This window comes from Borostomias antarcticus (genome assembly GCF_949987555.1).
Source record: "Borostomias antarcticus genome assembly, chromosome: 22".
NCBI classification, from domain to species: domain Eukaryota; kingdom Metazoa; phylum Chordata; class Actinopteri; order Stomiiformes; family Stomiidae; genus Borostomias; species Borostomias antarcticus.
The window spans coordinates 15044659-15059095 of NC_140255.1; the positions used below are offsets into that span (position 1 = coordinate 15044659).

Here is a 14437-nt window from a genome sequence, read left to right on the forward strand (position 1 = left end):
GCAGTGATCTGAAGTCCCAGAGGCTAGTGTTATGTAGGGAAACGCTGACCTCTGTTGGTTGGTCATATGAACGTACTGTGACAGTTCGGATTTATCTTTAGTACCTCAGTGTTGCTACTACAGTGACACCCAGTAGTAGGCCTAGCCTACATAGAGTGACTTAATCGTGAAAGTACACACGCCCAAATAACATCCAAGGCTGGTCACTTAACATACCTTCAAATCAAGGTCGCTATTTTTAGTTTAGACTGGGACACCTGTTCCTGCCACTACAATAAATGCATTGGTTACAGTGTAAACTATGATAGATCCAAAAATGTAAAGTACAGTAGGCCTAATGTCCAATGTCCAGAAGAAGAGTGGCTCTTCCTCTGACACTCCATCAGTGAAGGAGTTGGAGAGGGTTTTGTATGGAGGTAAACGATTTGGTAATCACGTGGATGAAGTTTGGCCTAACTTGTTCATTGGAGACATGTAAGTCATGCAATACTATTTCAAATCACCTTCTCGGGATAACATTTTATGTGTGAAGAATATAATAAAATAATCTTACACAAACCATTTGCTGTATAGGCTACTTTAACTTCTCAGTTATACTGTTTGGGATCAATGGGAGAGATTGATATTCAGTTCTTTCCCCCTGTTGTTTATGACCAGGTCGGTGGCTAATGACCGGTACAGTTTATGGAAACTGGGGATCACCCATGTCCTGAACGCTGCTCACGGCAAGGCGTTCTGTCAAGGGAGCCATGATTTCTACGGATCAAATGTGGACTACCATGGAGTGCCTGCTGATGACTCCGCCTCTTTTGACCTGTCGCGCTATTTCTACCCCTCTGCCGAGTACATTCAACATGCCCTTGGCACCCCAGGAGGTAGCTAAATATGGAGCTCAGATAAAATATAAGATCGATAGTCTACAGATGTTCAACAACTACAGTACATCTGCAGTATAAACTGCAACTCTGTTGATTATGCTACAACTGATGAAGATTAGGATTCTGGTCAGTGGATAGTTAACTGAATGTAAGGGCCCCTCAAAAAACGAGTTACCAATGATAGTTTGTTATACTGTATGTGCTTTTCTAAACAGTACTGTAGCTACATTACAGGTGTTTTATTTCACATGTGCATTTTATTGCTTCTAATCTTTGTTTTGTGTCTCATTCCTCCCCCACACCTCCAGGCAGGGTCATTGTCCACTGTGCGGTCGGAGTGAGCAGGTCTGCCTCCCTAGTGCTGGCCTTCTTGATGATCCATCACCAGTACTCCCTACTGGACGCCATCCTGAAGGTCAAAGAGCACCGGTGGATCTTTCCAAACAGAGGATTTCTGAAACAGCTTCATGCACTGGATATGAAATTGCACACAAAGTCTTTAGCAGAAAACACGAGCAACTGATGCATATTGACCACAAAGGGCAGTGTAGCACCATTTAATCTCTTGCCGCGACATGAAATGTTATGTGTTCTTTGGTTATGTAATCTACATAACCTACACAGAGCTGTGTGGGCAGCATGATCCTGCCACATGGTAGTGTGTATGTTTCAGTTTCACAACATTAGAACAGTGTATTGTGACCCAGTATAAAGAGTGCTCCTTAAAGGGGTAGTTCAGAATTTTGGACATAGAGCCTCATTTACAACTTACCCATAATATTGTTGATTGATGGAGAACATTTTCAGCTGATTCCATGTTGTCTCTCATTCCGGCGTTAGCGGCATTCTAATGCTAGCACAATGCAGTAGAAATGGCTAGCATTCAAAGAAGCTCACTTAAACACTCCACAGTGTGGGTATGGGTAAGTCATAAATGAGACTCCATGTCCAAAATTCAGAACTAACCCTTTAATATTGTCCCATAATTACAAATGGTTATCAGTGTTTATCAGGTGATTCATCTATGTCTGTGGTTTATTGAATTACAGTGATAGAGCATTGTGAAAGCCATGAGTTTGTTTTCATACTGTACCCTCTGCATGAGCAAGAAGACTACACGCTATATAGCCTTGGTGCTAAATTGGGTAACTGTCTGACAGTAAACAAACACCTGCTCCCACAGATCACCTTAAGCGGGAGAGGAGCGTACAGCTTTTACACTACAAACATAGTCATTTATTAATCTAAGGTGTAAACTAGAATTAAGATGACAGCCATAAAAGACAAGAAAAAGGAGTATCTCTCTGTCAAGGACCTGCAGAAGATTTTGGATTCATGCAAGCTCCAGCTGAATCAGATAGATGAGGTTTGGCCCAACATATTCATTGGAAATGTGTAAGTATGATTCTCATTGGAGTGTATGAGTTAAGCATGGGGGAATAAACTTTTAAATAGTCCCAAAGTGACGTCTGATTCCATTGATACAGTATGAAAAACCTGCATGGTAATGTTACAGAAAATGCTAGTGGATCAGCCCAAGGTCATCATATTACCTTGTGAATCAGATAGTAGACTGATGGCATGCATAGTACAGTACAGTGTACAGGTAGTCTGCATTCATGATTATTCTGACAAGTTTGAAAAGTTACTAGTGCTGTAAAACATTCACAAACACACCTTTCCTCTCTTTGTCTTACCAGGGCAATAGCCCAAAACAGGACTGCATTGCTGAGGTTAGGTATCACTCATGTATTAAACGCTGCTCATTCCAAGCGAGGCAGCATAGGGAACCAAACGTTTTATGGCAACGACTTTGTGTATTGTGGTATTCCAGCAGATGACTCGACCCACTTTGATCTGGATGTGTACTTCAAACCCGCAGCTGAGTTCATTCACAAAGCCTTAAAAACACCCGGTGGTAAGGTTCTTCATCTTGACTCAGTGTTTCGCCATGTTGGGAATGTTACCAGACCCTGTCATGACGAAACTCCAATTCTGTGCCTGTACTTATAATTGCACATTCAATATTATACATTATTTCCATGAAGCAGCAGTAATAAAGAGGCTTACCTTACAGAATTTAAGTCTGTAATGTCTGAACATGTATCCACTCCCAGAGCCTCTCAAAAGTATGGGAGTTAATGTGACAGTCTTACCCTGTCTGAAAAGTGACCTTAGATGAACAAAGACAATGAATTGTGGCCTCTATTTTTAGCCCTCAGCTGGGAGCAGAGGGGCCACAGTTCGAGAGGGCAGTCATGTATGATATTAATAAGATGGAGGTCTCTGACTAATCCCTCCTTCTTCCCTCCGCTCTCTGCTCCAGGGAAGGTGCTGGTGCACTGCATCATGGGAATGAGCCGGTCGTCCACCCTGGTGTTGGCATACCTCATGCTGTACCAGCACATTCCCCTCCACCGAGCTCTCCAGAAAGTGGTCCAGAAGAGGGCCATTTACCCCAACAGGAACTTCCTGGCCTTGCTGCTGGATCTAGATCTGCAGTTGAAAAGAAAGAGGAAGAAAAAAATGTGTGTGATCCTGTAGAGAGAGAGAGAGAGAGAGAGAGAGAGAGAGAGAGGGGATTTCAGCTGCTTCTGGATGGTTTTGGAGGGCAGGCGAGGAACACACACCTACGAACAGAGGGTAGAGGTTATCAGGATGACGAGGTTACCAAACAGCCATGGATGACCTCTACATGCAGCATAATCCATCAGGAAACACATCATGATGTACAGTCCAGTGAAATCAAGACTTTGGGAAGGACAATAAATGATAAACAGGGAGGGATCAGGGTGATCACCCTAAATGAGTCTGTTGCTCAACCTGAATAATTGTGAGATGGTCTACTTTAAAGCTGGCTCACTCTTGCAATGCATGTACAGTAGGATGCTATGCTAATGCTGAAATATGTCTTCAGACATTTCTGTATTGCCACCAATATAACAATGGACCAAATTTCAGGTCAAGGAACGGAGCATGATACTTTATTAATGTGACTTAGAGGTGAAGTGTTCTTGGTCAACAGCAGTTTACATTTTGAGTAATTATTGTCAAATCAAGGCCTACATCTTATCTGTAAGCTGAAACAAGGATGTAACATTTCAATACAACTGGGAATCAATCACAGTATGTCTTTTCCACTTTTTTTTGCTTGAACTACTTAAATCAAATGAGTATCCAACACTACCTCTAAGTGTAACATAAAATGTTAGTTGTCGGACAGTTAAAATGTAACATAATCAGAGACATATTGCATTGGTTTGGTGTATTTGTTTCTGTGTCTTTAGATTGCTGTGCCTAGTCTTCACTGTGCTGCTTATATGGGTTATGATCAACTTCACCATTGATTATGCAGTCTTCATTTCAACATGAGACAAATGGAATGAGGTCAGCAGCACATGAGATATTGAACGACACAAATTCCCAAACAGGGAAGCACTCATCCAGCACATTAATCCACGAGGGAACCTCGATTTCCACCCTGTGACACATGCAAGCAGCAGCAGGAGAAACACCCCTGAAGTCACTCTCTGCCCTCTCTCCCCATAGCGATGTCTCACATAACCTTTAGGGAATGCAGAAGACGATGCCAGAATTATTTTGAGCTGAGATTCAGATGTTAAAATAGCAAAAAAGGTTGTGGGGCAGAGTGCAGTGAGTGGCCCTACAGACGGGCCGTGCTGTCGGCCTACATGTAGCTCCTGTGAATGAAAGACCTTGACGGGCGTTTCAATAAGGCAAGTCTGATACTTGGACTAATGTATAATAATAATGATAATGTGTGAGTGTTTACGCATGTGATGTCTTAGTAATGTGCTTATAACACTGTTTTATAAATAAATGTGTATTGTGATGCTGTGCACACAAGCCCTCCAAGCCAAGGAGGAAGTATAATTCATAAACTCTGCAAGAGGAGGCTGAAGGAGCTGGGAAAAGGAGCATTTTTATTTGGCCTCTGTTAACCGTGGGCACTTTCCAGTACATAGCATCTTTAATTACACAGAAGTGGAGCAGGAAGGACAGGTTAGCCGGGGGGGGGGGGGGGGGGGGGGGGGGCTATGAAAGCAGAGCTGCAGCTCAACATGTTCACCAGGGAAATCAGCTCTTCTGCCCCTCCTATCTTCAGCGGAGAGGGGAGGGGGGAGGGGTGGGGGCTATTATAGATCAAGGAGGAGGAAGAAGAGCCTGCAGCTTCTACAGGCTCATCATGTGTTGTACAGGTGCGGACACATTGTTCACCAGCTCTCTGTAATGATCTCTCTCTCTCTCTCTCTCTCTCTCTCTCTCTCTCTCTCTCACACACACACACACACACACACACACACACACACATTATTCTTCAACCTAAAATAGATGCATATATATCTGTGTGAGTGTGTGTGTGTGTGTGTGTGTGTGTGTGCGTGCATGCGCGTGTGTGCACGTGAGCCTGCATGCGTGGACCTGTTCACAAATGCACACACGTGCACACATACATGCATGCACGCACACACACACACACACACACACACACACACACACACACACACACACACACACACACACACACATGCTGGATCTCCCACTCTAGCCCCACTAGCATCTGTATCTGCGAGAAGCCATTCTCATCCATATCCCCCTGCGAGAAGGAGGACAGATACAGAGACATATTAAGCCATCAAGATGTTGCAGTGCACCTCCATATGCCACAGCAGCTTCGCTAAAGGTCACTGAAACAGATTTGGACTCAACGACTCATCCCCATGGACACAACAATAAGTCTCCTAACCCCACTACCGAGCAGCACGTGCATGTCTTCATACGCCGCCGGAATAAAAATAGACCACCGCATCGCTGACGGTTGCTTTACAACGACAGTGCCTATAGTATATCTGCATGATCCATGCCCGGAGCAGAATCATACAAATGCTAAACGGGTGCAAATATATACGGTATGAATACAGTATAGCGTGCTGTACACTACACACCCCAGTGTGTACATGCACAGGTTACTGAGCGTGCGCTTGAATAAAAGGTTGAAATACTGTACCAGTCTATCTGAGGAATTAACGACTAATTTTATTTTACCAAGAGCAAATATGGACAAGACATTATTGATAATATGGTAGCGTTTTTAGTCCACTTGATAACACTACATCATATATTACAGTGAATATTTGATTAGAATATTTGAACAGAATAACAGATAACGTAGATAGGCACTTTATTCATTCCCGTGGGGAAATTGCATTGCAAATTGTTAGCCACATACAGGGACATCAATGAAGATTAAAACAATGCCATAGATGCAAGTATAAATACAATACAATATACAGATGTACAATGTAAAATACAGATGAACTGTACTGTGCTAAGGAGTGGAATATACAATATACAAGAATACAACAAGAATATACAGATGAGTATATTACAGATAAGTGTTTAAAAAGGAGATGGATTCCTAAAGATGCATAGGTTGTGCAAACAAAGATGTGCAAGATTCAAGATACAATATTCCCGTGTCAAAGTGGGAGTCTCAGTTGTTTGGAAGGTAGTGTCCAATCCAAGGTGCTCCACGGCTTGATCAGGAAGGCATGTAGGGGGGTGGCAACGTTGTCCATGATGGCCAATAGTTTGGTCACCATTCGTCTCCCTGCAACCACAGTCACAGAGTCAAGGCTGCCCCCAGGGACTGCTTTCCTGAATGTCTGGGCCACATCAACATCAGCCCCTTGGTTGGAGATGGGAGTCAGCTTGTTCCTCCTGAAGTCCACCACCATCTCCCTGGTCTTCCCTACGTTAAACTGCAAGTGGTTCTGTTTGGCCCACTCAACGGGGGATGCCCTTTCTTGGGTACAGAGATCCAAGCAGGATGTTATCCACAAATCAGGGGGAAATCATAGCTACTGTAGATCAAAGCTGAACCTCTGATGTGTGTCACCAGCAGGTGACAGAAGGCAGAGGTGGACCACCCAGGCATGTCCAGGAGCAGTAGTTGCTTGGAGTGCTCCAAGGCAGGGGAGAGCAGGTACCAAACCCCGTCGGCCTCCGAGCTCCAGCGGCTGATGTGGTCCAAACCTGGGACCAGTGGCCACCTGGACGAGGTTCATCCCAGGGTCTACATAGGAGACATGTGAGTCCAATTTCTCTCTTACAGTCACATGATGGGCAGCTGTCGGTCAACTAAGCATGATTTTTTTATCATGCATTGGGGAGCTACTATTTGAAAATACTGATAAATACTTCGGATGCACCTGATTTTAGAGCAGTCAAATCAATGGATCAGTCCCATGAGTGCCAACTACTGTAGGAGTTATGAAATACAGAGATTAAGATAGTTACTGTACCTCTCAATGTGTTCATTCTTACTGCCTCCCAAATGTGTGTGTGTGTGTGTGTGTGTTTGCGTGTGTGTGTGCGTGCATTAGGTATGCAGCCAAAGACAAGAGGACCCTCAAGGCTCTCCTTATCACCCACGTTCTGAACGCTGCGGACGGGAAGTTCAATGTGAACACCGGCACCAGCTTCTACAGGGACACCAACATCACCTACCATGGAGTGGAGGCTTTCGACATGACGTCCTTCGATATGAGCCCCTTCTTCTACTCAGCAGCCAAATTCATTAAGACGGCCCTGAGCATTCCTACAGGTAAGGAGGGAACATCCTGGATCATCCTCTGATATGACCCCCCCAAATTACATATACTGTTTGTTTGTTTACTTCAAATTAATTTAAGCATCCATCTCCTACATCAGCAGTGCTGCAAAACATTAGCAGTTAGAATGCAAATCAAATGCTGACAACAGTATCAGGCCAATATTGCCACCCCTCCCCCCATTGGTAATCTTCTCATAAGACAGGACCTCGGGCAGGAAAATTGGTTATAAATGGATTGCCCCGGTAATTTGCAAGCAACACTTTCATTGGACATGGAAATTACACAATTATGTTTGTGGTCTGCTCTGCTCTGCTCCCTGGTTGTGGCAGGCAGAGTACATCCGGTATCAGACATGACAGTAATGAGACAAGGTCTCCTCCCCCTCGGTCGGGGCGGTCCCAGGGCTCCGGTGTGTAGCGTGTCTTGGACAGTAATCCTCAGCTGAAACACACCGACCAGCCTGGAAGACAGTTCTATTACACGCTCCCCCAGGCTCTGAGCCACTCCGCGCATGATAAGGAACCAGGGATGATCTACCCCGCGGATGGAGAGACATTTGTTGCAACACTGTACTAAACTTTTAGAAGTTAAAAGCACTCCACTCTTTGTGGATTACAGGTTTGTAATCCAGACTGAAGTAACAAATTGGACATACATGTATCTGTATAAAATGAACACCTACCAATGCATGCATTGTTCTTCTTCAGGCAGGGGTATGAAAAAAGACCAGAGATGCCAGAGAGCTGGGTGAACAGAGCCATGCCCAGGTATAATATGTTCAGTAATACAATAATGTGTTGTGTGATCCCTCGCCTCCCCCCCAACCCCTCCTTGCCAGGGAAGGTGCTTGTCCACTGTGCAATGGGTCTGAGTCGGTCCTCCACTCTGGTCCTGGCCTACCTTATGATCGAGGACAACATGACCCTGGTCAAGGCCATCAGGGCCGTCGGTGCCCACAGGAACATCTGCCCCAACGCTGGCTTCCTGGAGCAACTCAGACAGCTGGACAAACAGCTCCACTACCAGGGTAGATGACAACAGACTCCATCACTGCAGAGGCACTGCTCATACTGCTGGTCCACCACCCCTTCTGTTGCATAGATATTACATTAATAGTTTAAGAATGTAGGCTATATATCTATGTATGTTTTCAATATGGTTATAGTGTATGTATGTATGTATGTATGTATGTATGTATGTATGTAGGCTATATATGTATGTATGTATGTATGTATGTGAGTATATATATATATTTCTATTACATGTTTGCCTGATACTTTGTGTCTACAATATTGTGTATGTAAGAAACTGTCGGTAACAATCTGCACTGTATGTAAGAAATAAATTACTTATTTGCCTGTTGTAGTCCAGAATTTATCATTATCCTAAGACTTACCACATTTGATACACCGTTTATATGAAAGCTTCATGAAGCCTATATTCATTTTAAAGCGTGACAGCTAGCAGCATTAAGTCTGGAGCTGCAATTAGAGCCGCACATCTGGAAGCATTGGTGTAGTTCCCTGGCACCTGCTGTTACTACATTACCTGCTGTTTCAACACAAGCTGTCTCTGGCCTGTATCACCACCGCCAGTGGAAAACAGTTCCCCCACTCACCCTGTCCGGACCACTCAGGAATGCCCAGCTGTCTGCTCGCTGCCGAGCTTTACAATGATCTCAGAACTATAACAGGCGAACTCAAAAACTCAACAGGAAAACACAGGGACACAGTGGGCTGCTGTGTGTAGTGTGTGTTCTAATGGGCAGAAGAAGAGGCAGGCTTTCTGAAGACTGAAGAACAAACAGATAGCCTACTCACAGTGCTGGTAGGACAAACAGCTATAACTCAAGCTTTTCAGTTTGATCTCGCTAACCTGCCAAATCGAAATGGGTACTTGTGCTGATTTTAGAGTGCAATACTGTACTCAGTCTAGCACACATGCGGCTTGACACTGATATTGATGTACTAACAGTCCGCCCTCTCTCAGGAGGAGACGGACATGAGCCAGGAGGAGGAGCCTGGGTATGAGGCACCGCCCACCTGAGATCTGCTGAGCTCCTGCTGGGGAACAGACGGCCCACAGGTCCTGTCAACCAAGCCTGTCCCTGTTTCTACGTCGGAGACGTGTGAATGACACCCGGGGACCGACTGAGCGGCCGGCTCCACCGTGTCTGCCAATTGAGTCGTTGTGGTGACATGAGCAAAACAACACATGGGAAAAAGAGGATTTACCGACAGATACATGCAAATACATACACATATGTGGAAATTATTCAGTAGCCTATGAGGTGCACATTCACTAGCCCATTCACAGAATTGGTTCTTATGTTTCTTCATTTCATTTTAAACCTTTATTTCTTGACTCTTGTCATACTCATTCTCCCAGGGCTACAGCCCAGGATAAGGTCCTTTTCCAGAATGTGGGCGTGACCCACGTTGTGAATGCCGCAGACGGACCCCAGCACATAGACACCGATCCAAGCTTCTATGCAGATGCTAGCATCCTCTACCACAGAGTACCGCTGACAGCAGAGACTTTGACCTGAGTCCATTCTTATACCCAACTGCTGAGTTCATAGGAGGGGCTCTCCCAAAAAGGCATGAAGAGCCCATTAAAAAGCACAGATAAGATTGATGGACATCGTTGTTCAGTTGCTTACAGTGTATGACTAAGTAGGCTACTGTAAAAAAAAAAAAAAAAAAAAACATCTGCAGCATGGCTAACATGTCGCAAAGACATGCTCTGTCCGTGCAGGTAGGGTGCTGGTCCACTGTGCCAGGGGAACCAGTCGCTTGGCCACGCTTGTGTTGGCCTTCCTCATGATCAGCGAGACTTTCTCTGGCAGAGGCTATCCAGGCCGTCCGCAAGCAAAGGAACACTCTGTCCAACGCTGGCTTCCTGGAACAGCTGCGTCACCTGGACACATCCTTAGCCCTGGGGGGCTGAATCACATGGACACAGCCTTAGCCCTGGGGGACTGAATCACCTGGACACATCCTTAGCCCTGGGGGGCTGAATCACATGGACACAGCCTTAGCCCTGGGGGACTGAATCACATGGACACAGCCTTAGCCCTGGGGGGCTGAATCACATGGACACATCCTTAGGCCTGGGGTGAGGGGGAAGAGATAAAGAGGATAGAATGTATTAGGATTGGCAACTGTAAAATTTAGTTAAGAGTCCCTTCCGGTCTGGACTTCACCTGCTGTGATGATCAAACACCATATCATCCCTTTGTTTTCTTCAACATCTGATATCCGTTTTTGTTTTGTTTGTTCCATGTAAAATACAGGTGCATCTCAGAAAATTAGAATAGTGTGGAAAGTTCATTATTTTCTGTAATTAATTTATATATATATATATATATATATATATATTATAGATTAATTAAACATGTAGTGAAATATTTCAAGGCTGATTGCCTCCATGCCACGCTCCACGTTGACACAGTAATTTGTGCAAAAGGAGCCCCGACCAAGTATTGAGTTTATAAAGAACATACTGAACATACTGTACAATCATAAAGATTAAAACAAAAAAGGCTTGAAATATATAACTTTGTGTAATGGATCTAGACTACATGAAAGTTTCACTGTTTGAATTAAATTAAGTTTAATTAAATAATGGACCTTTTCACAATATTCTGAGAGAATAGAAAATAGAGAAACATTTCTGAGATGCACTTGTACAGTATGTTAAAGATCAGACGGAATTATTGCTATAGCCTACTTGAGCTACAGTACATGTAACTTTGCAAGTCATAAATTAATCTCTTATTGTATTCGCTTTCTCTTAATATCTTGAAATCCAGCAGTGAACTGTTAAATTGGGAGTGCTTTAAGAGGCTTGATTTTAGATGACAGAAAAATGCCAGCGCGGTTCAGAGCCTGTGTGTACAAATTCAGGTCAAACTTTGAAATAAGATGAAACGTTGAAGCTGTCTTAATAAGAGATGCTCTCTGGGGCACAATGGGAGAGAGATGCTGTCATAATAAAAGGAATTGAATATCACAGGTCTAATGATTTTACTGTCAAAATGAATGATGGCAGAGAAAGAAGACATGGAAGGAAAAATCGAGGAGCTTGATGGTGTGAAAAGCGAGTGTGATGTTACTGGCTCCATGCAGCCTCTCCACACACTGTCATCACCGTCACTGTCTTACACAGGAATGAACTTTGGATTCCATTCAACTGAGAAATCAGTTCATGCAGCATTTTATTTAAAATAAAATATATCTCTGAACACTGAACACGTTTTAGTTCTTTCTTCGGAGCAGAAGAAGCCCTAACAGGTTAAAAATATCCAGAGAGGCATGAGGCATCAGCTCTTCCACATTGACAGGATGCTCAGAACCTTAGGATGGTGGTATGTAGACAGGCTGAGAGAAAACTGACGCAATTTCAAGGAATCACTCAAGCGGCTGAGCTGCAGCCTCAGAGGGTCCTGTTCACTGGAGGGAGCGCGGCTATCCTTTTGGCAAGTGGCGAGTTTGGATAAGCACAGCTCTGTGCATGCCAGCAGCACAGATTAGAGTTCTGTTTAAGAGTAGATGGCTGGGGCTGGGGAGAACTTTTCCCTAAAAGCAAGTTGCTCCCAGCAGCTCTGGTCAGGGGCATGCCACACCAGAGCCCTAAAAATATCCTCTCAATTTGATGCCTGTCACAGACCAGTTACACAATCTCTGCCCGGCTCCAGGCTTCCAGAATTAAACGTCAAGCTGCTCTGTGTGGTTGTTTTTTTTGACAAGCTGTTTGACATGTTTTCAGTGCACAAATTAGACATTGTTTGAAGAGGAAGGACTTCAATTGAATTTGGTTGGTAAGTTGCCCTTTGGCCCAGATTGTAACATTGTGTAGACTTGGCAATTCTGCTTAAGATTGATTCAAATAAACTGAGCATAGACTTAACTACACAATGACCTTTCTTCTAGCAATGTTTGTGTGGTACTGGGGGGGAAAAGCTCCATGGCAAATCAAGATTGCTGTTTTTTTCCTCAAGGGAATGCATCATGTGTGAAGCTATTGTGAGAGAAATGGCTTCCCGCCGCTCCAAGGTGGGTGTGAAGATGAATGTTCACCGGGCAGAGACAACTGATCCTGGGGATGAATATGTCACACCTGGGGGTTATGAGCTGGAGAAAATCCTCAACCGTGGAAGTGTGGAGTACACTCACGTCAATGAGGTCTGGCCCAATGTCTACATCGGAGACGAGTAAGTGTCAATGCTTTTGTTTGAAACTATGAATTAAAGATGCCTCAATCTCTCCCTCCTCTAGGATAAAGCACACACAGCTGCATTATCACATCCTTTCAATGGCTTTCAAATTAAACAGATGTATCAGTCAACTGAACTGGACCTTGGAGTGAAGTCATGCATCCCATAGGCCAACCTACGGTACTTCCATTAAAATCCTTCTCTTTGACAGACAGACCGCGAAAGACAAATACAAGCTTAAGAACCTGGGTGTGACTCACATCCTGAACGCAGCCGAGGGGACGTGGAACAGCGTGGACACAGGAGCCCAGTACTACAGCGACACGGACATGGTCTATTACGGCGTGGTGGCCGAGGACACCACCACCTTCAACCTCAGCCAGTTCTTCCACCCCGCAGCCCAGTTCATTCACCAGACACTCGCCAATCCCCACAGTAAGACGCCTTCATTTGGCTGATAACAATGAACTCAAGACAGATAGAAATAGTGAATATTTGTTTTCCAATTGACTGAAATCCTCTGCTTCAAAAATACCGTTCTTTTTATTTCTCTGTGGATTCCAGATAAGCTCCTGGTGCACTGTGTCATGGGGAGAAGTCGATCTGCTACTCTCTTTCTGGCCTACCTCATGATCTGCAGGGACATGACCGTGGTTGACGCCATCGACCATGTGAAACGCCACAGACGCATCATACCAAACTGGGGCTTCCTGAAACAACTCAGGGAACTGGACAACCACCTCCTGGAACAGAGAAGGGGTGGCTCGAGAGACGGACAAGAACATGACAAGCAAAAAGACGACTGTGAGGAGGACAGATCATGATGCACCCAAAAGGGAAATGGATTTAATTTTGGATCAGTTCCACAAATACGTGTACAGAGATGATAGTCGAGCAAGTAGGTTTGCCATCACTTCAAAGATACATGTCTGTACTGTTTACATTAGTTCCAGTATCTAGGTAGTTCCAGTATCTAGGTTAGCAACATACGTACATCAGGAGGATGAAGGAATTCAACTTTTGTTGTAGGCCTACATTTAGAACATAGTCCAATTCTTCTGCAACTAGTCTAACCAGAAATCAAAGGAGTAGGAAGCATGTGCATGGTCAATCAGAATTTATTTGTATGCTAAAATGTACAGCATTTTAAGTGACTGACAAAAGGAGAAAAGTCATAAATACAAGACTGTCGTTCTGTCCAATTGTGCACATAGCCAGATTGTTCCCCCTGTCCTTACAGGCCAGGCTGCAGAAGTACAAAGGCTACAAAAGAGCAATATAAACAAAAACACAAGTACAAGTTGCTTTTTACATGCAATCCGTTAGCTTAGTTTGGTCTATTCACAGGCTCTACTCTTCTACCCTTCTGTAAAATATAAATCCAACATTTTATAAAGATAGAAAACAAATCTACAGATGGAATGAAAATGTAACTTTAAAGGCATTATGTAAAATATCGACTTTGGACTAAATTTATATTTCTTTATTGTTATTAACCATATCATTTAGTTGTTTTTTTGTTTGTTTTGTTTTATTTTTTATTCTGCCACATTTCTGGACATTGGTACGCTTGGAAATGCTTTAGAATTGTCAGGGTACAAACACAGAGATATGCTTTGTTAATTTGACAGAAATCAGTCTGCTTTATAAAACAGAAAGCTGCCTCAAGGAAATCTGTTACAAAAGACTTCAGAATTATACAT

At 43.9% G+C, this 14437-nt stretch overlaps 4 protein-coding genes across 4 annotated transcripts; all 4 read left to right on the top strand.

Annotated features, from left to right (window-relative positions):
- Positions 1–337: 337 nt before the first annotated feature.
- On the top strand, positions 338–1401 carry LOC311323810 (dual specificity protein phosphatase 13A-like; the record flags this gene model as incomplete). The annotated part of the gene is made up of 3 exons (XM_084456107.1): positions 338–474; positions 658–875; positions 1187–1401. The coding sequence occupies 3 exons, from the start codon at positions 338–340 to the stop codon at positions 1399–1401; spliced, it is 570 nt and encodes a 189-aa protein (XP_084312233.1).
- A 744-nt stretch (positions 1402–2145) lies between these two features.
- LOC311324257 (dual specificity protein phosphatase 13A-like) lies at positions 2146–3422 on the top strand (the record flags this gene model as incomplete). Its single annotated transcript, XM_084456681.1, has 3 exons — positions 2146–2273; positions 2579–2796; positions 3205–3422. The coding sequence occupies 3 exons, from the start codon at positions 2146–2148 to the stop codon at positions 3420–3422; spliced, it is 564 nt and encodes a 187-aa protein (XP_084312807.1).
- Positions 3423–6835: 3413 nt separating this feature from the next.
- LOC311323811 (dual specificity protein phosphatase 13B-like) lies at positions 6836–10064 on the top strand (the record flags this gene model as incomplete). The annotated part of the gene is made up of 6 exons (XM_084456108.1): positions 6836–6990; positions 7286–7506; positions 8355–8543; positions 9153–9247; positions 9506–9540; positions 9905–10064. 6 exons carry the CDS (start codon positions 6836–6838, stop codon positions 10062–10064), a joined length of 855 nt encoding a protein of 284 aa, XP_084312234.1.
- Positions 10065–12552: 2488 nt separating this feature from the next.
- LOC311323812 (dual specificity phosphatase 29-like) lies at positions 12553–13558 on the top strand (the record flags this gene model as incomplete). The annotated part of the gene is made up of 3 exons (XM_084456109.1): positions 12553–12731; positions 12946–13169; positions 13299–13558. The coding sequence occupies 3 exons, from the start codon at positions 12553–12555 to the stop codon at positions 13556–13558; spliced, it is 663 nt and encodes a 220-aa protein (XP_084312235.1).
- Between the last annotated feature and the right edge of the window lie 879 nt (positions 13559–14437).